This window comes from Vicugna pacos, chromosome 9 (assembly GCF_048564905.1).
Source record: "Vicugna pacos chromosome 9, VicPac4, whole genome shotgun sequence".
NCBI classification, from domain to species: Eukaryota; Metazoa; Chordata; class Mammalia; order Artiodactyla; family Camelidae; genus Vicugna; species Vicugna pacos.
This window is the reverse complement of record NC_132995.1, coordinates 75,443,357-75,469,036: the sequence shown is the minus strand read 5'-3', so window position 1 is coordinate 75,469,036 and position 25,680 is coordinate 75,443,357. Positions and strand designations below refer to the sequence as shown.

The following is a 25,680-nucleotide window of genomic DNA, read 5'->3' as shown; positions in this document are numbered from 1 at the left end:
ATGTAAATTTATGACCAATTACAGGAAATAAATCACTTCACACTTGTTTCACTCTGAACTTTTAAAGCTACATCAAAGTACCACATACATTTCATTTGATTTAACCTTTAGCTGAAGCACTGAAAAAAATTCAAACCTTTAGCAAAACATCCTCAAGAAAACGAAGTATTTCTTTCCTATCTGGATTGAATTCTTAAGAGAAATTATTCTTCTCTAAAGCTAAACCATAGGTTTTATCAGTCCATCCAATCAACCAAATTTTAAATCATTTATCTGATAAGGGACTCATATCTAGAATATATAAAGAATTCTTATAACTCATTTATAAAAAGACAAATAACCCGATGTGAAATGGGCAAAGGGTCTGAGTAGGTATTGCCCTAAAGACACAAATGGTCAATAAGCACAGGGAAAGATGCCCAGTGTCACTAGCCAACAGGAGAGCACAAATCAAACTGAAGTAAGATGACATTTCCACGTACCAAGGTGGCTATAACCAAAAACAGGGAGAATAACAAGTATTGGCAAGGATGGGAAGAAACTGGAACCCTCACAGACGGCTGGTGGGAGTATACAATGGCACAGCTTCTCTGGAAAACAGTACAGCAGCTCCTCAAACGGTTAAACATAGAGCTACCATGTGACCCAGCAATCCCATTACTCAGTTTATATATGAAAACACACGCTCACAATGTCACCTGTGCGTGAATGCCTGCAGAAGCATTATTTGCAGTAGCCAGCAAGTGGGGAAGACCCAATGTCCATCAACTAAAGATTAACCAAGTCAAGGTATATCCATATGATGGACTATTACTAGGTAATAATAAGGAATGAAGTACTGACATATGCTACCACACAGATGAACTCTGAAAACATTACAGATGCTAAGGAAAAGAAGCCGGTCACAGATGACCATGTATTGCACAATTCTATTTAAAGGAAGTGTCCAGAATAGGGAAATCTATGGCGATAGAAAGTAGATTAGTGTTTGCCTGTGGGGAGGGGAAGGAAATCCAGGGAAATGAGGAGTGACTGCTAATGAGAATGGGTTTAATTGTTTGAGTGATAAAAATGTTCTACAAGTGACTGTGGTGGTGGTCGCACAACTCTGAACACACTAAAAACCACTGAATTGTACACTTTAAATGGGTGACCTGCATTGTATGTGAATTACATCTCAATAAAGCTGATGTATATTATATACATAAAAGCAGACATCAGATAGCCATTCTGTGGGTATGTTTCCAATGGAGATATTGCCAGATAGAAAATAAACAATTTTCTATTTAGGAAAGGTAGAAAATTAATTGATTAAAAAAATTCTCCAACAATGTTAACCTTCAACAACCAGTGTTTCCCTCAAGGGAAAAATAGATGATGGCTGTCTTCCACAGCTTCATTTTAAATAGGCAAAAAATATTCGCAATAAAATGTTTAATGCTTTAGACTGAAGTAAAAGGAGCTGAATCATTCCATAGTATTTACTTTTTTCAGAAAACTAAAACTCCTGATGGAAAAGTAATTTAAAAAATACATAATATACATATACAAAGCCACACATCCACACAATTTTGTTCCTGAACACACAAAAGCTTTCAAACAGACAAGGTTAGTAACCCTCCCTTCCTCACTTGGAGGTGCTCACAGCTGCTGAGCTAAGATTGGGCACTCGCAAACCACATGACCTCATGAATGCTATCTTATCACATCACAGGTTCCTCAGACTGACCACAACAACTTAAATCAGACAGGCAACAAAGTGGCACTAAGTCTTTGACACATGTTACTGGTATGTCATTTTCAGCTGTCCAGCTTGTGGGGAGTGAAAATCTGATTATCTCATGTCCAACTGCATCTGGGAGATATGGTCCATGAAAAGCACATGATTTACTGCACTAAAGACTTCCAACCACAATGTAACATTTTTAGTTTTTGTAAATCTGAGAGAGCTAGCTATTTATCTTTTATCAATTTTCCTTTAATTGACACTTAGTAAATTTGTGGAGCACATTTTCCAATGTTCCTAGTTTGAAAAACTGTCAAAACTATGTTGTTTCTTAAAAAAAAAAACAGAAAACTAGCATTTTAAAATTGAATTACTTGATGCAAAGGAAAATAAGGATGTTGAAATGACTGACTATATTTCAAAATCCTAGCACAGTGGAAGAAACTGGTCATCTTGTTTTTAAGAACAGACAGCACTAAAAATTGAGTGTGAAGTGTTGGGTAGCTTGGTGGATAAGAGCAAAAGAATATCTAAATTAGAATGAAAAGATTCAAATTGGCTCTGAATTGCATTATCCGGACCAAGACCTTAAAAGGAACATAATTCAAAGCATAATCAAGGAAGAAGACTGCATTTTATGGATTTCCTCTTGTTTGATTAAGAAAGCTTTATCCTCAGCCATCAGATCAATCTCTATAAATGCTGTTTTTAGTACCACACACTAAAAACAAACAGATCAGGGACTTCCCTCTGGTTCTAGAGGTGACCCTCTCTACAGATTTCACTCCTTTTTTAAATTGAAGTAGAGTCGGTTTACAATGTAGTATTAATTTCTGGTGTAAAGCATAGTGAGTCAGTTATACATACATATTCCTTTCCATATTCTTTTCATTATAGCCTATTACAAGATATTGAATATAGTTCCCTGTGCTATACAGTAAGACCTTGCTGTTTATCTGTTTTATATATAGTAGTTAGTACCTGCAAATCTGGAACTCCCAATTTATTCCTCCACCCCAGCTTTCCCCCTAGTAAGTTTGTTTTCTATGTGAGTCTGTTTCTGTTTTGTAGATAAGTTCATTTGTATCACTTTTTAAGATTCTACATATAAGTGATATCATATGTTTTTTTAAAATCACCATATGGCTTATTTCACTTGGTGTCACAATCTCCAGGTCCATCCATGTTGCTGCAAATGGCATTATTTTATTCTTTTTTATGGCTGAGTAGTATTCCATTGTATAAATATACCAAAACTTCTTTATCCAGTCATCTGTCAACGGACATTTAGGCTGCTTCTGTCTTGGCTACTGTAAATAGTGCTGCTGTGAACAGTGAGGTGCATGTATCTTTTCAAATTAGAGTTCCCTCTGGATATATACCCAAAAGTGGGATTGCTGGATCATATGGTAGGTCTATTTTTAGTTTTTTGAGGACTCTCCATACTGTTTTTCATAATGGCTGCACCAAACGACATTCCCACCAGCAGTGTAGGAGGGTCCCTTTTCTCCACAGCCTCTCCAGCATTTATTGCTTGTGGACTTTTGAATGATGGCCATTCTGACTGGTGTGAGGTGATACCTCATTGTAGTTTTGATGTGCGTGTCTCTTATAATTAGTGATACTAAGCATTTTTTTCATGCGCCTATTGACCATTTGCATGTCTTCATTGGAGAAATATTTGTTTAGGTCTTCTGCCCAATTTGCGTTTGGGTTTTTGTTCGTTATTGAGTTGTATGAGCTGTTTGTATATTCTGAAAATTAAGCACTTGTCAGTTGTGTCACTTGCAAATATTTTCTCCCATTCCGTATGTTGTCTTTTTGTTTTGTTTATAGTTTCCTTTGCTGTGCAAAAGCTTTTAAGTTTAATTGGGTCCCATTTGTTTACTTTTGCTTTTATTTCTATTGCCTGGGTAGCCTGCCCTAGATGAACACTTCTAATATTTATGTCAGAGAATGTTTTGCCTATGTTTTCTTCTAGGAGGTTGATAGTGTCTTATCTTATAGTTAGGTCTTTAAGCCATTTTGAGTTTATTTTTGTGTATGGAGTGGGGGAGTGTTCTAACTTCACTGATTTACATGTGACTGTCCAGTTTTCCTAACACCACTTGCCAAAGAGACTGTCTTTTCTCCATTGTATATTCTTGTGTCTTTTGTTGAAGATTATTGACCATAGGTGTGTAGGCCTGTTTCTGGGCTCTCTATTCTGTTCCATTGATCCATATGTCTGGTTTTGTGCCAGTACCATGCTGTTTTGATGACTGTAGCTCTGCAGTATTGTCTGAAGTCTGGGAGGGCTATTCTCTTCGTGAGCTCTTTATTTGCCTCCAAACCTTTGCATATGATGGCTTATCTGCCTAAAATATTCTTCTACTCTTACCCTGGCTATGTTCTACTCTCCCTTAAGCACAGAGTTTAGGGAGCCCCACGCCCAGGGACTTTTTTGTGTTTCTGGGCCACGGCATCACACAGCTCTACCACAGCACAGGACTTGGGGGGGAAGGACTTTGGGGTTATTTAGTATAACTCTTCTGGGATGCAGAAACTGAGGCAAGGCCTGAGGCATGCCTGGGAGCTAGAAGATGTTCAAGTGCTCACTGACTGAATGAATATATGAAATAAATTGGCATCCTAAGGCCACACAGTTAATCAGTGGCAGAAATAGGCCTAGAATCCAGGATTCCTGACCCTAAGTCCACTGTTCTAAAGATGACAGTTTTTCAACCACCTGTAGTAAGATGTAAAACAAAGACATAAAATTCAGAAACAAAACTAAACTTATCAAAAAAGAAAAAAAGAACAACAAACAAAATCCGGAACTGCTATAAAGGACCTGAGAAACTGCACGGAGACCTGTTTTTCTCTACTGCTCTACTTCGCGGATGTGCTTAGGAACAGTGGCGGGACAGTGAAGGAGAAAGCAAGACATGAAGAGTAGGGAGAAGCAGCTTTCGAAAAAATGAAATAAACTAAAAACATGAATACTCAAATCTTGAAACCTGAATACATGAGTAAATTCACTGGATTTTAAAATCATAGTTCGTCCTGGCTGCCCCACATCAGGCTGAAGGGTATCTTCAAGCACACTCTGTTAGCATCACTCTGAATGCGACAAACACCACTGCAGTCGTGCTCAAACCTTCCTGATACCATGTTACACATATTATGGAAACGGCCTGGGCGTTTATATCTTACTTTCCTCAGGTCTAAGACCTAAGAGTCGACCATTACGTGGCTTCTCCACGGGAAGGCTGTAAGGAAGAAAAGTCTCTTCCACCCTTACTGAATTGTCTGTTTAAGAACTGCTATGAATAACTATAAAACCTGTCATTGTAGGCTTTAGAGCTAGCTCTATTTCCTTTAAAAAAAACGCGTATTTTCATCTGCCTCTATTTCTCATTGCCTAAGTGGTATCTGACATTCAGCTCCCCTGAAGTGGTTTTTTGTGCCATTCGTTTCCAATCCAATAGTCACAGAGTAATTGTTGGGACCATTTATTAAGCAACTTACAGATCAGTACAGTCATCCTTCAGTATCTGAGGGGGACTGGTTCCAGGACCCCGTGGATACCAAATTCACAGATGCTCGAGGCCCTTACATAAATGGAGCAGTATTTGCATATACTCTGTGCGCATCCTCCAGCGTAATTTAAATAATTTCTAAATTGGTTATAGTATCTAATGCAGTATAAATCTATGTAAATAGTTGTAAATACAAGGTAAATGCTATGCAAATAGTTGCCTGTGTGGTAAATTCAAGTTTTGCTTTTTGAAATGTTCTGGAATATTTTTTTCAAGTGTTTTCAACCCGAGGTTGATGGAATCCATGGATGTGGACCCCAGCACATGGAAGGCCAATTATACTAGTAAACATTGTTTTACTACCTTACATTAAAAAACCTAGCTATACTCATTTGATGTAAAGTACTATTTTAAAACTTGCTACCTAGTTTCAGGAAACACAGAAATGCTCCAAGATTAATGAGGTTGTTTTAAAAAAAAAAAAAAAGACACTGAAGCCACTAACTTAAAGGAGCTCCAACCAAATTCAGGACAATTTGAACACCATGAGAACGGACTGAATCCATCAGCTCATGCTACTGCATCAGGACTTCTGAAAGATTTTAAGAAATACAAGACTGAAAAAGGCACAGTCTTTGTGGTCAAGGCTCTCACAGTTCAGCTAACCCCTGAGCATCAAGGACAGTATGACAACCATTAATTAAAATAAATTAAATTAAGTGCTGTGTCTGCTCCCCTTTCTGAACTATCAAGTGCTATCGGTACCAACCAAACAGTCTCCATCAAATTAACTGTTCTGTTTCTTCCCATCAGATTGTGATTTCTTGAGAGCAAGTGCCCGGCACAATGTCAGGAGAAAACGCCATCTCTCACAGCTTAGTATCTGACTTTACCCAAGTCTGACTTTATACTTTCAACTGGCTCTATTCCTTGGCCAGAGTGACATTATCTCTCCGGGGTTATTATTTGGTCCTTTAATTCTAAGTACCAGACCCAAATCCCTAGCTCCAGACTCACTCTGTTCTCTAAATTGGCTGCTCACCCAGATTCTACCCCAGAAGTCCGTAACAAAGCTTTCTAGAGGCATGTCCTCCTTCAGTCAGTGCTTCTGAGAGGTTTCCTTCCTTGGTATCTCACCTTCTCTAGGTTTCAATTCCTTTCTCCGCCTTGTTTTCTGTTTTTAGTTTTTATTTTCAAAGTGATTTTATTATCTCACCTTACCCTCTCCTACCATATCTCTTTCTTTCACATTCTCATGATTGAATTCCAATTCTTTAATGATATTACCATCATTAGAAACACATTTTTCATGAACAAATTTTTAAACAATCTCCTTTTACTCTATAGTAGGAACAGGATATGCAGATGCATGTAATTGGGTAGAACGCCCTCTTCTTATGGACGCGAAACCAGCAAGCGACCTGAAACTCTTGACCAAAGGTACGGTACCCTGTGTGGGACTATTACGGTTTTTCTCTGTATGAATGTGTGCATTACATATTCTTTTCGGAGGCAAAGAATGAATGAAAGATACACAGCCTTGGAGATTAAAAAAAGTTAATCTAGAAACAATTGCTGGAAGTGTGGTCACCAGTTAAATAAACTCTTGAAACAGAATGTATTGAATAGCTGAGCTAATTTATGTCCTTGGGTAAGCTTGAATTTCTTCAACAATATACATATATAAAAATTTACACACACACAATTGGGTTGACTATTTTTATCTAGTTCTGTGTTTCCAGAAATGTCAGATTTGGCTGAAAAATCTCAGTTGCCTCTGTTTTCAAAACATCATCTATATTTAAAAGCTAAGATTTCAGTGGCAACCACTGGGAACTGAAGCAGAATTTGAAGGGTCAAGGCAGACCACTTCCCCAGACGCGGGTCAAACAGAAGTCCAGAACCTGAAGCTGAAAGGAAAGTAAAGAATAGCAGGTGAGAGCAGACTTCTGCTAACTGGACACCAGGTTCTCATCTGAGGAGGAATGAACTCTGACTCAGCCAGACGTCTGTGCCGCTCCCCGTGCACCGAACACGGGCCGGCTAAGTCGGCCGGCAGGACTGCGGCCGGGCAGCGGGATGGAGGAGGTCAGAGGCAGAGTGCCCGGGCAGTAGTTCCGTCTCTGCGACTTCGGGTAAGTCCCTTTAACTCCCAGGCCCTCGGCTTCCTCGTTTATCAAGGGAAAAACCAGAGAACCTTTAAGAACATGTCTGGTTTAAAAAATACATAAATCTGAAATCTCAGCTTTAACTCTTCTACACAGTGATATTACTCCAGACATAAAACATTGTACATTTGTACAAATAAATTTTTAATCTTATGACTTCAAATAAGAAACTGCTTACCCAAAATAAAACGGAACATACAAGAGGAACAGCAGTAATAACATTCATTTAAAGACGTCATTAAGAATGAATTTTTTTGATAAACTGAGGTTGTAAGATTAAAAATAGTGCTAAACATTTAATTCAAGGTCCTTAAAGCAGATTTTCACAGAAGCACAAATACGGTCTCTCATTATCGACACAGGACATTCAGGGCAGCAGAGAAAAAGAATTTCCTTGCACTGAGCTTGTGTGGGCTGCGTGACGTCACATCGCTCTGACTGGAGAAAGGACAGGCAGAGATGAATAATTTCCTTTATCAAGAAGCTCCTACACCGAGACACCTGGCACTTTTCACTGTAAAATGAACATGAAGGCTTATAACTATTTTGAAAATTTTCTCAAACAGCAATTCTAAAATTAAAATTCAATTACCAACAGCCATCAGTACAAACAGAAAACACCATTTCTGGTTCTTATTTCTGCCTCCAGATAGATTATCAATGCAGCTTATGAGTAAGAATGCCAATTCTACTCCAGGTCACCTACCACTCTGTGAGCTAGGTACTACACTTGGAGCTTTGCAAGAATTAAAAGGAAATAAAGACTGGTAGAAACAGTCAGTACAGAATAAGTAGCCAGTTAAAAAAATCATTCAGTTTGAAAAAAAGAAAAAAAAAATAGCTGCCAGTAACTACAGAGCCAAATGACTAAAGTCTTCTCTACCTTTAATATTCCGGTTTTAATACCTAGATGAAAATCAATGTTTAATGAGTCTTTAAAAAGCTTCTTTTAAAAAAATTCAAATTCAAATGATTTTTACTATTATTAAACTAAAGAAAATGGGAAAAAAAGATCCAAACATTACCAAAGGGTCATCTGTCATTTGATTCTTAAAGATCCTCGTTTCAAAAATTCTAGTTTGATAACAGAATAACTATACATATTAAACATATTAAGAATGTTTAGGACACTAAAAATACTTTTTGCTAGATATTTAATTAAACCTATAGCTCAGATATACATAAACAGAGATACCAGAATTTAAAAACATATAAACGTTTTTTCTAAGCCAAACTTCAGTAAGGGCTTTGTTTAGATTTCTTTTTATTTACTCAAACTCCTAATTTTGTACTTGGCTGGTAGAAATAAAAGAAGATTCCTGTGACATATGATGACTTAACTTAAAATATTCCTCCTCAACAAAGGAGGCAGGGAGACAGAGCTTCTGGAAACCAGCACAATGAACTTTCCTTAGAAAGACAGTTGGCTCCACCTGCCTGTAATAGTTTTTTCTTTAAAAAAAAAATTTTTTTGGCCGGCCTTGTCCTAAAATAGCTAACATTCCTCTAATTTCTGCAGGAAGGGGGTCTTAGTAATCGTTCAGTGACAGACCATACCTCCTGCTCAAGTTCTTTCGTAAGTCACCCATCACCTTCTGATAAATGGTGAAAAATGAAGAAGAAATTATTTTAAATAAATTCATTCTTCAGATGGATGAGGGAAGTTTAAAAACCGAATTAAAACAACTATGCTGAAATGCTCCCGTCTTGACAGTCTCCTCCTGGGAGACTCACGTCTGCACGTCTGTCAGTTCCCCACTCTCCCACTGGTGCTTTTGGTCTCCTTCGCTGACTCTCTTGACCTTGAAGGTCAGGAGTGCCACAAACTTGCTCCTGGATCCCTTTCTCTTTATGTATGAATGCCATTTGCACACCAATGACAAGTAAGCCTATTTTTAGCTCTGACCTCTTTTTAGAACCTCATACCCACATATCCATTGCCTACCTGATATTCTCATTTTTAACATTCAACAGGAATTTCACCCTTAACATAAAAAAACAGTTTTGATCTCCTATGCTTCCCCAGCTTCAGTAACTGGCACTAACCATTCACTCAACCGTCAAGTCAAAAATCTCTGGCGTCGCCGACTGCTTTCTCTCACGTCCCTCGTACAGCCCATCAGCAAGTTCTCAGCCTCTAAAATCTCTCTCTAATATATCCACGTTGCTAAGATTTACGTTTCTCCCATCCTTCTAAGTCACCTTTGCTCTTACCTGGACTGTTTCAACAGCCTCCTAGTGAATTCCCCTATTTCCATTCTGACCTTCCTACAATCAATTCATCATACAGCAGGCGGGGCAAATCAGATCACATCACTCTTTGCTTAAAACCATTCTCACTCAACCAAGAATAAAACCCAAACGATTTATCCTGCTTAAAACACACTGTTCAGGGTTTGACTCTGTCTTCCTCTCTCACCTTACCTCAAACCACTTCCCCACCTTCTACTACACTCCAGCCATGTTAGTCTGTTTCCAAAACAGGCCACTCCATCTCCTTCCAGGGTCTCTGTGCTGGCTGCTGCTTCTGCCTGGAATGATCCTCCCACCGTTTTTCGCACATCAGAAAGCTTCTTACCGTTTCTGTCACAACTTACACGTTACCTTATCAGCAAAGCCTTTCACAATCATTTATTCATTAAGAACATTCTCATGGAGTGCCTACTGCATGCCAACATTGTTCTGGATGCTGAGGGGAATTACTCAATCTTGTGAGTATTTAGGGAAATACACATTAAAGTCATAACGAGAAACCTCTTCATAGCCAAAGAGTGGCTAAAATTAGATGGAGACTGGCAACCGCACAGGCTGGTGAGGGTGTAAGACAATCAGAGCTGTCTTCACTGCTCATGGGAGCGTAATGACAGCACGGCAACAGCAATGTTCTCAACAGGCCGAAACGGAGGAAATTCAAACGTTCATCAAAAAATAGCTAGAGCTTTATTTACACAAAGGAAAGCGATGCAGTGGTGAGAATAACCTACAGCTGCATTTACAAATAATGTGGTTAAATCTCACAAACAATTTCAAGCAAAAGAATATACACCCTACAAAGACATTTATATAGAATTCAGAAACACACTCCTGTATCCGAAGCTGAGATCATGGTTATTTTGAGGAGCTGAGGAGGAGTGAGCGAGGAGAGACGGAGAGAGTGTGAATGGGGCTCCGGGGGCTACTTCTGGGACCTGGGTGGTAGTTACGTGGTGTGATCATCACTGTAGTAACTTACTGAGCTGCGAACTTGTCACCTGGATGCTTTCCTGTGTGTTGTATCTCTACAGAAGTTTTGAAAGAGCTTCTGTTTTCTAAATTGCTCTACTTTTATGATCATGAACCCGCACTATCATGGAATATTAAGGATAGTAGCTGGTGGACTCATACTGGAAGGTCTCCTTAACGGAAGAGCAATGAAGAGACTGTTGTTTGGTCTTTGATCAGGAACAGCTGCGGCTCTTCTAATCAACTGGCCTGTTTCTATCACACAGACACCTTGAAATGTTGAAAGTGGCCAGGTGTCCCGTTTAGTGCCGGCTGCTGAAAATCCTGGAGCCAAGCCTGAGGTCCACTTATAAAAACACACAGGGCACTTCTGTGGGATGCTGTTTTATTGGTCTCGTTCAGGTTCCATTATTATATCCTCACACTTTTCTTTCTTTTTTCTCACAAATTACGGTTTGCTATTTTGTATTACTTGCAAACTTCCTTCATCCTATCTGGAACAAGGCAGGCTATTGATGAATAAAAATGCTTTAGTGGGGTTTTTTTCTCTTTCTTTTAAAGAAATATATAGCTTGCTTTGGTTTTACGTCATTCTAGTTTAGTGCTTTGTAGCCTGGCTGAAAGTCCTCATCCTGAACTCGCGCTGCTGATACACTGGTTCCGGGATCTTGGACAAGTCATTCAGCCTCACTGAGCCTGTAAGATGGAATAACGATAGCTTTCACGGGATCACCGTGAAGATTAAAATAATTACCCCAAAGATCTATTCCTGGTTTAATGGTTACCACATAAACAGCTTAGTAAAGACAGGGGATATCTGCTGTTTATAGGAAAGCTACTAAGCCAACAGAACTAGAATTACTTCTGTAAGATTTTAAGGCTATAAAGCAATTAAAATCATTTTATTAAGATATCATAAAACTTCAGCAAAGTTGTATAATGGGGAAACATTTAACTTTTAGTATAAGTGAACTATTTCTAGTCTGGAATAAACTTACCTCTTCCTAGAACATCTGTAGGACACATCGCCATCAAGAACACACGGAAACATAAAACTACTCCCAAACCATTTTCAAACCAGCTGTTTAGCATGCATTTTCACAGGACGTGGGACTGTAAATGGCAGGATTCAAAGGACCCAGAGAAGCCGAGTCAACTGGTAATTTGGCTGAATCAGAGGATTATACCTCTCAATACGTCAGCACCTACGTGAGTCCCGAGTACACTTCTTTTGGCTTCCAGGTGAGAGTAACTTTCTACCTCCTCTATCTCCCTTTCCTGACATTTATAAGGTACTCTTCATCTTCACTGGTTAGCAGCTGTAAGAAGACAGACCAATGTGAAAAAAGCTTATTCATTCCTGGAATCTACAGTTTTGTTTTATGCCTTGGACTTAAATGTTCCCGGCGCCCAATCTACCCGAAAAATTTCGTTTTTTAAAACTCAGCGCAGGTGCCGTTCCTGTCTGGTCCCTGTGTGCGCCGAGGCGGCCACACGGCGCACGGCAGGTGAGCCTGCGGACGGGCTTACGGCGCGCGGTCGGTCCGGCACCCCGCCTCCGGCACGCGGTCTGTCTGGCACCCCGCCTCCGGCGCGCACCGGGGTGTGGTCGCGCGGGGCTATTTCACACCCCGCAACCGCGGTTTTGTGACATCTAAAACAGGAATAGTCATTGTGCAACCTACTTCAGAGGACTGCCGTGAAGACTAGAAGAAACAAAGGAAGGCTTACACTCGGTCCAGGGGCGACACAGGGCGAGGGCTGAACGAGCGGCAGCTACCACGACGCCGCGCTCTGCGTTATCCGCTACGGTTCGCGTCTTCGTGCGCGCGTCTCCGTTGTTCGACTGTGAGCCCCTTGCGGCTCCAGACTGTGTATCCATCTTCTTTACCTTCCGTTCTAAACCCAGTGCCTATTACAGAGTAGGTGCTGTGATGACAGAAGGGTGCAAGGGCAGGAGGTGGGAAGATGGGGTAAGGAAAGCACTTAAACTGGGGTTTGGATCTGTCCTGTGTCTGCCGAGAGGACCGGATGTAGGGCTGGGAGGATGTAAGCACAGTCCTTGCCAGGTCTAGGGCAGCACGGTTTCCACAGTGGCTTCTGTACAGGTGTCGGCAGAGTGTAAGAGGCTTCGAATGAAAACATTTCTATGGTAAGTAGGTACTACTAGGAGTAAACTTAGTTTGGTGGTGAAGGTAGGAGTTGCAGGGGCTGGGAGTCAGAGAAGGCACGCAGATGGATGCCGGGAAGCTGCAGAAGTGAAGCCGAATCTCTGTTTGCAATGCTAACAGATAGAGGGAGAGGGAGCTCTTGTGGCTGTGTCAGCTGCAGACCTCACTGCATGGATGCAAGCTCATGTGTCAAGGAGCAACGTAGTTAAAATACTGCCATTAATTGAAATTAAGATGTTAAATGCTGATGGCACGCTTTCCAATCTAAGATCTCTGTGAGCAGCAGAGCAAAGAACAGGCCAGACTGGACTCAGTCCCGGCTCAGCCATTCACCTGTGTCACCCCAGGGACGTCACTTAGTCATCGCGAGTCTGCTTCCACACACATCCAACCGAGAACGCCACTGTCACACGGGATTATCGTGAGGGTCAGTAACAAAAAACATGAAGTGTCTGCCACAGAGCTTGGCCAACAGAGGGAATGCAATAAATAGTAACTATTATTGCTATTTTATAGATTCACAATATACTCAGCCACTCATAAAAAACAACCCGCTGAGTCCCCTTTACCATTTCACACTTTACACTTCACTGTTTCAGCTGCGACGGCTTAGCACAGACAGTTGTCACACTGTCAGACACACGCAACAGTGCTGTCTCTACAGGAGGAAGAATCTGCATAGTTCGTCTCAACATTTCCTTCAACCTGTAGAGACGTACACAAACCAGCTAACAGAGTGACTACTGACATCACGCGCTCAAATACAACGTCAGTATGTAAAAGTTAATTCTTACACTGAAAGCCAACGATTCTGGGAAATTCTAGCATACAGGCAAAAGTTAAGCTGGGAAGATCAGACTGACTTCAGTTATCTTTTTCCTTCACTGTGAAGTGCTACATACAAGAAGAGACAATCACTAGAACAAAACAGTGATAACATTTAAACCTCTCAAGAAGCTGGTCCAACAAACGGCAGTCTCTGCAGTCAGTCTGCTACAACCAGCGTCTTGGTTTTACACTTTGACTTCTTTTCACTTTTCCTTTCTTTAGTTATAAAATTCTGAACAGGTGAATGCATTAAACTCTGCTCAGAAAACACAATGAAAAGGAGTCTCTAACTAAAGACCTATAAGAGTTTCGCATTAATAGTAAATTTAATCTAATCTCTTAATTTGCACAATATAGCTCTTTAACAGTAGAAAATTCTACATGTTAATAAATTTTCTTTTCATTTTTTGTATAAGATAAAAGATTGTCTTCACAGGCCCAACATCAAAAACTGACATTCAAGTTAAACCTCACGTGACCTGAGGAGGAGGGCAGCACTATTTTTCAGGTCCATCCCTTATCATCAGACGTCAAAATTATAAAATGGGAGATGGCTTTATTTTACTCATAACTTCCTTTGAGCAAACCTTTTGAAAACAAGGAATAATTCCTAAGGTTTTCAAAAGAATAGGGATTTCTAGAATATGCTTATGTGTAACTTGTTCTTTCATACCTGGCTACCAGACCAGAACGGATTATACAAAATGCACACAAACAAGTAAAGATTATCCGTGACCCTGAATCCCTCAAATGTCATCACAGCTGAAGATGAATATGTATAGGAACGGCCCCCCAAATTTCAGGACAGATTAAATTAAGTCACATCTAAGATTTATCATTTTTGTTAACTTTTTTTTTTTCATTCAGAATTTACTTAGATCGACCACCACCAGGAGGTATTGCCCAGAACACTCAGACTTTAACTGAAGACTGTCACACCAGGAAAAGGGCAATGCCCAGACCTTTTCCTTTGAGGTTCAAATTAATTTAGAGTAGAAGAAGCGTTTCTTTCTTAACAAATGAAGTTTATGTTACTCATTCAAATCTCATCACTGTGAATAAACATTATTGTACAAACAATTCAAGATGAGAAACATGCTTTTCCATTCATGTTTAGCCAGATATTTATCATTAGAAAATAATAAAGAACAAGGAAATTTACCTAGAGCCACATTAACAAAAAGGATCTCTCTAATCAAAACACATTACTTTAAATAATTTTAATCACTGAGTATCTAGTAAAACTATCTGAAAACTTCATGAGTTGAATCTCACAGATTCAAGGTAGCGCCCGTTTAAAAAGCATTCAGGCACTGAGAAATCTGTTAACTGATATTAGGCAAGTATCCTTTTTTGCAATCTCAGTAATACCACCATGAAGGGAAAAAAGAAGCAAGAGCAAAAAGACTTCCCTCTCTCCACAACGGTAACCACCACAAATCTATTCTATAGGTATAAAGAAAATGTCTGTTTAATTAAAGTAACTCTGACAACTAGAGAAACTATCAAGGGTTTTCAGATCACAATAAAAAATAAAAATATTTGCCATGTAAATATTAATTGATCATCTTAGGTCAAGATTAAAGAGATTTAAGGAAAATAAATGCTCAATACTCAAACAGAAAAATTCTTGTTAAAAAGATAATCTTCTAAAACATTAACCCATAATCAAGGATTCACAGATATTATTTGTCATGAACGTCAGTCATAACCAATAGTAGAGTGGTGTTACAATACAGAGGAAGGAAGAAAGAAATATGTGAAGATCAGAATTTATCACCTACCTCATGATTCAGCTCTGCTATCTGATCTTGCAGTTCCCTAATGTACTGGTTAGAATCAGCCTTGTTAAGCTGTCCTTGAAGCTTCCCTTCTTCTTTCTGTTTTGCGACAACACAACAAAGCAGAATCAAGAGACAATTTTCACAGCATGTACTCAAATATTTGAAGATACGGGGAAGCATAAGGGCATATTTTTTTTTCTTTTTTAAAATATATTTTTATTGAAGTCAGTTTACGAAGTTGTGTCAATTTCTGGTATACAGCACAATGTTTCAGTCATATAGGAACATACATATATTTGTTTTTCATATTCTTTTTCATCATAAGTTACTACAAGATATTGAATATAGTTCCCCGTGTTACACAGTATAAAGTTGTTGTTTATCTATTTTATATATAGTAATTAGTATCTGCAAATCTTGAACTCCCAATTTATTCCTTCCCACCCCTTTTCCCTCTGGTAACCATAAGTTTGTTTTCTATGTCTGTGAGTCTGTTTTGTAAATAAGTTTGCCTTTTTTTTAGATTCCACATATAAGTGATACCACATGGCATTTTTCTTTCTCTTTTTGGCTTACTTCACTTAGGGGCATATCTTTTAATTGGCTAAATTCTGAACAAATCTATTTTCAAACTATTTCTGAAAAACAACAGTAAACTATACTGAATATTTCTAAATACTGCTTAATGGAACCTGTTTGCAATTAATGCAATTTATAAAATGTACCTTTTGAGAGACTCTCTGGAATCAATAATTGAATGGGTCTACTAGTGAAAAAAATACCCTAGAATTCCAAAGCCATTGACCTAGTTATTTTGAGGGCAAATACTTTTCTATCCATACCGTAAGAGATTAAATGCTTGGCTGAGAAGGTAGTAAGCCCCTACGGCTACGCTGGAACCTGCTTTTGCCTGGGGAACAGAGAAGTCAAAAAGAGAAAAGGTTTTCCAAACCACTCTCAAAAGGGGAGGACAGCCCTGAGTCTCTTCTGTTGAACTACTCAGGAATGTGATTAAACGTCCCAACCCTAAGATCTAGTTCCAGAATCATGTTGGGACCATTCTCCAGGAAGACAGGCTGGGAAGGGGAGGGGCTGCCTTTTTTTTTTTTTTAATATCACCTGAAAACAAATGTGAACTTTTAAGATAAAGGACCTATCAGAGAGCGAAAACAGAACTGTTTTTGGTATCTCCAGATTATTTGTTTACGAAGCCACGTGAAGGTGTTCAAAATGTTGAGAAGATCAGATCCAGAGACATCTACTAGACTAGTGAGTAAATCCTGACACCAGGAAAGCACCGGTTTACGTATAACAGTCCCCAATCACCCAGTTCCTCTCATGGAGACCGCCATGGGTTAGCAGCTTTTCACTGGAGTCTTCCTGTGACATTCTGTCCACAATCAAACATACACACACACACACACACACACACACACACATTTTTACTCACACTAGAAACACTATACTCGCTGTTCCACATTTGCTATCATCTCTCAAGAACACAACTTGAAGATCATTCAATATCAGTATCCACAGAACAGAAAGATGGACACTTTGATTTGAGAGCGCTCTGAAGTTCTTGTGAAAGTTATCTTCGTGGTATCTAAATATTTCTCCGTTTTTAAAAAATGCACCTTAGGTTCTGTACAACTACCTTGAGTGTAATGAGTTGCAGTGAAGAGCATTTCCAATACAGAAAATGTTATCTTCCCATTCACAGTAAGAAGGGGCCTTGGATATTATCTGGTGTGGTCCTCTGACTGTAGCCAAATCCAGCCTCTACTTTCTTTTGACACACCCTCCCCTAACATCCTTGGCAGAAAGAAGACCTCGACAGAACTGCCTCGGCAACAACGTGCAGGTCCTCCGTGGAGTCTGGGCACCGTTCCAGCAGGACTGCCCTCTGCACTGACCGTCCCTGCCACCTCGATCCCATGCTTACGGACGCTTAGTCTGTTCCTCAGATTCTTTCATGAAGTTCTTCCTGTAAGTCCCTTCCCCCTCATGGTTTTTTTTGTTATTTTCCTTTTGGAAACCTGCCTTAAAGACCTGTTACTGGAATATGACCTGCTGAAACAGCCTGATGTAACTAACACTTGTGTAGATGTGCAAGAACCATTGTTTCTACATGCTTTAAAACTTTTCTTATGTATTTAAACACGTGAACATCACATATAATCATTTAAGCAAAAGAACTAATTTAACAATGACTATATTCCAAATATGCTAGGTTTCTTAAACACATATAAAAGACACCTTATGGTTTTTCAGCCCCATACCCATACTTAAGAAAAAAAAAAAACCTTTGGAGAATTTAGTTAGATATATTAGTTTGATGCCCAGAGAAAAAGAGAACCAACAGAATAGCAAAGATACCAAGCCACGATCCTAATCAAATCATCTCTGAAGCCTTTCTTACCTGTTTTTTCATTTATATGAACCAACAAAATCCCTCTGTTATTTAAACCAGGTTGAATACGGATTCCTGTCACTGGCAACCAAAATAATAGCTAACGAATCTTGAGCACTTATCAGACCTTCACAACGGAGGTTTCCCAAAGGAATTAGCCCAAATGCCTAAAGCATCATTGTATGTAATGATTTAACTTACCTCCTATGCATCTAACATGGGACTAGCTATGTAACATCCTTAGAAGAATGAGAAAATAGTTACCCAATTTTCTATAGGACTTACCTCCCTCGTGGAGCCCTGGTGGGAAAGACTGGGCTTGCAGTGAGCTAGGAGCCGCTCACGCCCTGCACGTGTAGCCATCACGGCACCCCGTGTGACAGCTCTTGTTATCAGTGCTGTTTCCCAGATGAGAAAACTTAAATCAAAGACCAACATGACAGTATATATAGAAAACCCTAAAAGCTCCACACGAAGACGACTAGCGCTGATAAAATAATTCGGCAAGGTAGCAGGGCACAAGATCAACGTACAGAAATCAGTTGTATTTCTTTACACTAGCAATGAAATATCAGAAAAAGAGAGTAAAGAAACATTCCCTTTTAAAATCGCATCCAACACAATAAAATACTTGGGAATAAATCTGACCAAGGAGGTGAAGGACTTACACATGGAGAACTACAAAACATTGATGAAGGAAATTAAAGAAGACTTAAAGAAATGGAAAGATATCCCGTGCTCCTGGATTGGAAGAATCAATATTGTTAAAACAGCGATACTGCCCAAGGCAATCTACAGACTCAATGCAACCCCTATCAAATTACCCAGGACATTTTTCACAAAACTAGAACAAATAATCCTAAAATTTATATGGAATCACAAAAGACCCAGAATTGCCAGAGCAATACTGAAGAAAAAGAATGAAGCTGGAGGAATAACCCTCCCAGACTTCAGACAATACTGCACAGCTACAGTCATCAAAACAGCGTGGTACTGGCACAGAAACAGACATACGGATCAATGGAACAGAACAGCGAGCGGAGGAGTAAACCTACACAATTACAGTCAGTTAATCTTCAACAAAGGAGGCAGGAATACACAACGGAGAGAAGACAGTCTCTTCAGCAAGCGGTGCGGGGAAAGCTGGTCAGCAGCATGTAAATCAATGACGTTAGAACACTCCTTCACACCATACACACAAGAAATACTCAAAATGGCTTAAAGACTTAAATATAAGATGACACTATAAACCTCCTAGAAGAAAACATAGGCAAAACATTCTCTGACATACATCTTAACAATGTTCTCCTAGGGCAGTCTACCCAGGTAATGGAAATGAAAGCAAAACAAACAAATGGACCTAATTAAACTGATAAGCTTTTGCACAGCAAAGGAAACCATAAGCAAAACCAAGTGACAAGCTACAGAATGGGAGAAAATATTTGCAAATGATGTGACTGATAAAGGCTTAACTTCCAGAATATATAAACAGCTCATACAACTTAATAACAAAAAAAACCCAACCTAATTCAAAAATGGGCAGAAGACCTAAAGTAACAATTCTCTAATGAAGACATACAAATGGCTATTAGGCACATGAAACAATGTTCAATATTGCTAATTATCACATAAATGCAGATTAAAACTACAATGAGGTACCACCTCACACCAGTCAGAATGGCCATCATTAAAAAGTCCACAAAGGATAAATGCTGGAGAGGGTGTGGAAAAAAGGGAGCCCTCCTACACTGGGCTGGTGGGAATGTAGTTTGGTGCAGCCATTATGGGAAACAGTATGGAGATTCCTCAAGAACTGAAAATAGACTTAACATATGATCCAGCAATCCCATTCCTAGGCATATATCTGGAGGGTACTCTAATTTGAAAAGATACATACACCCCAGTGTTCACAGCAGCACTATATACAGTAGCCAAGACATGGAAACAACCTACATGTCCATCAACAGATGACTGGATAAAGAAGTTGTGGTATATTTATGTAATAGACTACTACTCAGCCATAAAAACGAATAAAGTAATGCCATCTGCAGCAACATGGATGGACATGGAGAATGTCATTCTAAGTGAAGTAAGTCAGAAAGAGAAAGAAAAATACCATATGAGATCGCTCATATGTGGAATCTAAAAAGAGGACACTAATGAACTCACCTACTGAACAGAAACAGACTCACAGACATAGTAAACAATCTTACGGTTATGGGGAAAAGGGAGTGGGAAGGGATAAATTTGGGAGTTTCGGATTTGCAAATGTTAACCACTATATATAAAAATAGATAAAAATCAAATTTCTGCTGTATGGCACAGGACATTTAGTATCTTGTAGTAACCTTTAGTGAAAAGGAGTATGAAAATGAACCTGTGTGTATGTATATATGCATGACTGGGGCGTTAACGCTGTACATTAATCTTACCGAATGTATTTTCTAGGTGTGACATAAGGAATGGCAGCAGCACTGAGCAGGAATACTTCCAAAGTAGACCAGTCAGATGAGAGGTGCCCATCTGAACACATGTGTTCCATGTGTTCAACTGTGCTTTCTGATTGCTTTTACTTTTGGCCTAATTTTAGTTATCATGTCATATTATATCCCTCGGAATGGTTGTTTAAATGGAAAGTGCAACCCAGCGCTAGGAAGAAATCCTTCTGCATGTGAGAAGCTAGATGTTTGTGGTTTGGAACCAGACGTGGAGAAAGGTACTTTTAAGTCAGGTCCCCCATGCAGGCAAAGGGCTTGAGGATCTGGGACACACCATGGCAGTAACACCACCTGGGCTAAGCAAAACCTTCAGGGAAACAGAACGGCAAGGCGCAAGGCAGACTCCGATGCTGTGAAACAGAAGCGCAAGCGCGCAGAGACGCCTCAGGCTTGGAAAGCGGTGAAATGACCAGTAACGACAGTTAACACGAGTCTTTTCTTACTGGGAAACTTGTATGAAGAAAATGTTTGGCAAGATAGGAATTCTTAAATCTGTTTTACAAAAAGTGATTAAGTGATTCTAAAGATTTGGTTTTTCCACAAGTGGGTCTTTGTAGGATTTGACTAAAAAGTTTGGTATAGCACCTTGATTTCTCTGGAGGAAAGGTATATAATGAAAAACCAGGCAGTTAACAAATTTTACAACAAAAAATGGAATGCTTTTACCTTAGAAAAAGATTCCTGAAAGACACTTGTGAGAATCAAAGACACGCTGTTAGTTTTTATAACTGTAAGAACAGGTGTTCTTTGAATTTCTATTAGTTGTAGAAAAAGGCAGAATTCCAAAGAAACACTAAACATTTGATCAAATCCAAATGTATACAGTTATTCCTTTTAGATTTAAATAAAACGTTATAAAGTTTACTGTTAGATTTCTTCTTTTACATATAAAAAACTATGATGCCCTTTAAACCACTTATGTGGAGAGACAGACAGACACACACACACACCAAATAACACACTGTAAGGCACACTGGCTAAACTGAAGAAAGAAGACAGTCACCATGCCAGTACGCCTGTCACACAGCATCAGCACCGGCGTGACAGACACAACAGTCGGGTAGCTCTGCATGGGGCATTCTGACTCAACAGTCTGCTTCAAGGGAACACGGCTGATATTTCAAAAACAGTAAAAAGTCAGAGATGTCTTAAATGCTATTTAATAAATAAGTGTACAAATGACCTTTTATCTAAAACTCTGTGATCTGTATGTTCTACAAATGGGGTCTCATTTAAATATGTTGATACAAAGCCTTTTAAGGATCCTTTTTAAATGTAAAAACTGAATAACCATATATTTACAACATCAAAAAATCCGATTTTCTGTGTATTTTAATAAGTGGATATCAATTTAATTTCCATTCTGAGGCAGTTCGTTCAATTATCTAGTGTGTAAGTTTTTCTGCAAGTATTTTTATAGCTTCTATTTTCAAGCAATGTCCACATGGTTCTTTCTGATAAGCAGGTGGGAAAAGGTCAGCTACACTAATAAATTTACCAGGAACCTGCATTTTCTTGAGGTTTTCTTTTAGTCTAGCTGATAACAACAACAGATTGCCAGTTAACTGTTTTCCTAACCAAAACTAACTAGGTAAGTAACAAATTTAAAGTAAAAGAGATCCAACATACCAACAATTTTGGTATTCTGTAATTTCACTGAACAGTCCTTAAATACGTTATCTTTTTGTCACACAGCCAAGTAAACTTTACATTAAGAGAGCAAAACGTTTGCTGGGAAGTATGGGATACAGTTTCTTATTCGGGATATTATGACACGTGAGTATAAAGTTCACCCGTTAGACATTTTATCACAATAAAGAAAAGCTCCTGAGGAAAAAAAATCACAAGGAGGGCAGAGCCCTCAGAATCACGGTCAAATACAACCAGATGGAGCCCAAATCAAACTTTCACTGAAGCACATTCTACGTCTGGACTTTTCAGTAAGCCAGTAAATCCCCCTTATTATTTAAGCCATTAAACAAATCCAGAACTGGGTTTTCTGTTTCCTGCAATAAAAAATTCATAATAAATATTTTTAAAAATATGGTTAAGTAAATAAATACAATAATATAAACAACATAATCTAGGAAATGCTTAAAACAATGATTACCAAATATGATTATGGAAAAAAATCACTTTAGCAGTTTTATAAACATATAGATTAAGAGAATCCATTTCTGATCTGCTGAATTCTAGATATCTGGGGCTGGGGCCTGAGAATCAGTACCCTTTGAAAGCCACACACGTGGTAATTCTGACATAACCAGTGTGTAAGCCTATACTTGAAATGCACTAGTTTGAACCACCTTTGACAATTAACTAATTTTTTTAACACAAATTCAAATTTCTATTTATATGCTGATTATAAAATGCTTCTTACCTATTCCTTAGGGATCTCAAATAACATTTGAGTTGACACTCATTACAGAATTTACTTAGTGTAATTCTACATATAGAAAAAGAGATTTTTTTCCACCACCACAATGGTAAATGTGGTAAATGACCAAGACTCCTAAGCTTATTTACAATTAGTCTCTACATTTCCAGAGTAAATATATTTAAAAAACAAAAACAGAGGAAAACTGTCAAGGGTTCTTAAATTAATCTCTTTCAATTCTGCTATCAGTTTCACTTCACGTTATTTTTATCTTAGTTTCAACTGGTCAGTTCCCTGTCTACAGAGGTTGGTTCAGTTTTGAATTCAAATCCCTTTCTTGGTTAACCTAGCTCTCAAACAAAAGATTATGTTTTAAGCTTAGTAGTGTATGATGAGGAACTACATAAAATGTTAAGGATTTGTAAAAAAAAATTTTTTTTAATGTTTAGGATTTGAGAAAACCCCACACATATGACCCCTATCACTGGTTCTAAAGAATGAAGAAAAAGATTTGTGGACCAACAAAAAAAATAATCCTTTTAAAACTTAAAAAGCACCAATATTTACGAGGAGATATGGAAACAAATAAGGGAAATACGGAGTCCAGTTCTCTAAATTTTTATCAGGTAACAGACTGTCATGGTCCAAAAGCCACGTTCTTTACTACAACACAGAAACGTGTGCGGAGGAACACTTCATTCAGAGCAGGGACTGGCGTTCATCCAGGCTGCTGATTGGTGCCTCAGGCACACACAGTCACCTGCTCTACCCCTGCAACCACTGGGAGCTCTCGTCACAAGATGAGATGATATAGAGGTGGAGCGTGCTCAGGATGTGTCAAGTGTTCTGTTCCTTGAATATTTTCAATCTTTTGATTGAAAAATCATAAATGCTGTCGTCAGCGGGAAAAAAAGTAAATAATGCATTTGTGCATATGGTCATAGTAGAAAGTGGACATTTTACGCACAGATACCTTCACCTGCATCTACTGCACTATTTAAAAGGATAAATACAGTGCATATCAAGCAAAAAGATTGATGAGAAAATGTGAAATTTTTTCTCTGTAGCTCTAAGTAGCATGTTTTTGCATGTTATATTGCAGCAAAACTGAGATGACTCTGTTAAGTTGCTTTAAAGCTGGGAGAAAAGTGGGAATTTAGCACTGTACAATATTAAAAAAAGTATTGTTTGCATGACTGGGACATTGTGCTATACACCAGAAATCGACACACTGTAACTGACTGTACTTCAATTAAAAAAAATATTGTGGCAGGGAGAGAAGGCAGGGGCCCAGGTTTGTTTAAATTCACGAATTAGCCTCATTTTAAAAGAAAAATTGTAATAGGCATGCCTAGGAGTCCATTCTTGTTTATTTGTTTCTTTATCTATGTTTTTAGTGCTGGTTATAACCTACCCTATCTTACCACAGGAAGGACACTTCCTTACACAGGAAGATAGCAGATTTTAAAAGCTGTGTTTAAAGCCATAGGCTTTTTAATACTGTACACAACCAGTTTGCTTACATGTTTTTGTTTTCTTACAGAATTTAACCAGTTAACCTACTTAATACACTAGATGCACAGATGAGGAGGAGGAAGAGCCCTAGGTCAAACAGAAAAGCCTGCAGTCAACCATTTACATCTTGTGGAATTCTTCTCTAGCATTTTAGTTTTCAAAATTTTCAAATCTACAGAAGAGCTGAAATAACAGCACGATACCTATATACCCTTTAGCTGTATTCACCGATTATGATGTTGCCACATTTGCTTTTGTTCTATTTATGTATATTTTCTGAACCATTGGAACGCAAGCTGCAGGTAAGACATTTCACTACTATATATTTCAGCATGCATCTCCTAAGAATGAGGAACAGTCCTATGTAACCACTCCAACACCTAAATTAATAGTAATTCCTTGGCATTGCTGAACATGTAGTTCCTGTTTGAATTCCCCTAAAAGGGCCCAGAATGTTCTGTTACTACCCAGAATCGAGCCAAGGTTCATGGTCACGGCTGGTTATTCCATCTCTTCAGCCTCTTTTAATATAAAACAGCACTTTTGCCTTGTTTGCGTCTCATGATACTGCTGTTATTTCTGAAGAGTCAAAGCTGAAATAGAAACATTTCCCACTGCAACAAAAACAAATACTGTTTTTTATTCCTTTTTAAAAATCAAACAGGCAACAGAGTAAAACTCATACAATGTATACTTAATGGACGGTTGGGCCAGGGATTAAGGATACAAGACGTGGCCACAGAAACTTAAGTATCTGAAGCCAAAGACTCAGAACATCCAAGGGAATACAGCATCTTACATACTAGACTGGTAAATATTTCTTTTACTATTTTTATATATTTGGTAAAAGATAAGCATAGTAAGTATTAGTAGTTATTATTTTTTTGCCTCGTATTAAGAGATTAGCCTATAGGTTTAACATTTCAATCCTACGAGGCCCAAAGAACTCTCTCCATATTTGACGTCACTTTAAACACACAAAAGCCTTTCAGCCTGTCATTTGTCTCTTTGCAAAAATATCCTTATAAAGTAGGTAGATGACTTTAAAATATGGGGAAAGTATAGCGTTCAACACAAAGAAATCTCTCAGAAAGACAAGACTTGTCATAAAAGAAAGCATAAAACAGCCATTCATTAAGCTTTATCTTGCTTACAGAGAGTGAGAATGGCGGGAAAACTCAGCAGAAAGCGTGGCTCATCTCTGGATGGCTGGGATTGCGTATTTTAATATCCTATACTCCATGTCATGGGGGTTACCATCTCAGTGAAAGATTTATCTCCATTTTTGTTTCTTGGCTTTGTTTTTGTTTTTGATACCACAAACCTAAACCCCAAATTGGTACTCTTGTGCACTTCGTAAAGCAGCTTTTGTCTCACTTTTTCCCTATGAAGAAAGAATATGTGGTGATATATCCAATTTACGAGTGATAAACACTGTCATGTTAGGCTGAGTTAGGACC

General features: G+C 38.7%; 1 protein-coding gene and 1 long non-coding RNA gene across 11 annotated transcripts in view; one reads left to right on the top strand and one right to left on the bottom strand.

The window, feature by feature from the left end:
* Positions 1 to 25,680, bottom strand: part of EVI5 (ecotropic viral integration site 5) — a 162,185-nt gene that overhangs the window by 13,927 nt on the left and 122,578 nt on the right. For 8 of the 10 annotated variants that reach the window (XM_072968221.1, XM_072968217.1, XM_072968220.1 and 5 more), the window contains one exon: positions 15,421 to 15,516. In XM_072968221.1, coding sequence (XP_072824322.1) covers positions 15,421 to 15,516 — 96 coding nt within the window. Of the gene's footprint in view, positions 1 to 7,606; positions 7,930 to 10,336; positions 11,334 to 15,420; positions 15,517 to 25,680 lie in introns of those variants that run through there. The other 2 variants (XM_072968226.1, XM_072968225.1) reach the window with 2 other exon arrangements.
* Positions 12,407 to 25,140, top strand: LOC140698308 (uncharacterized). Its single transcript, XR_012076024.1, has 7 exons — positions 12,407 to 12,789; positions 16,615 to 16,689; positions 17,241 to 17,406; positions 20,279 to 20,546; positions 22,024 to 22,104; positions 24,249 to 24,522; positions 24,885 to 25,140. It is a non-coding gene; the product is annotated as an uncharacterized lncRNA (long non-coding RNA).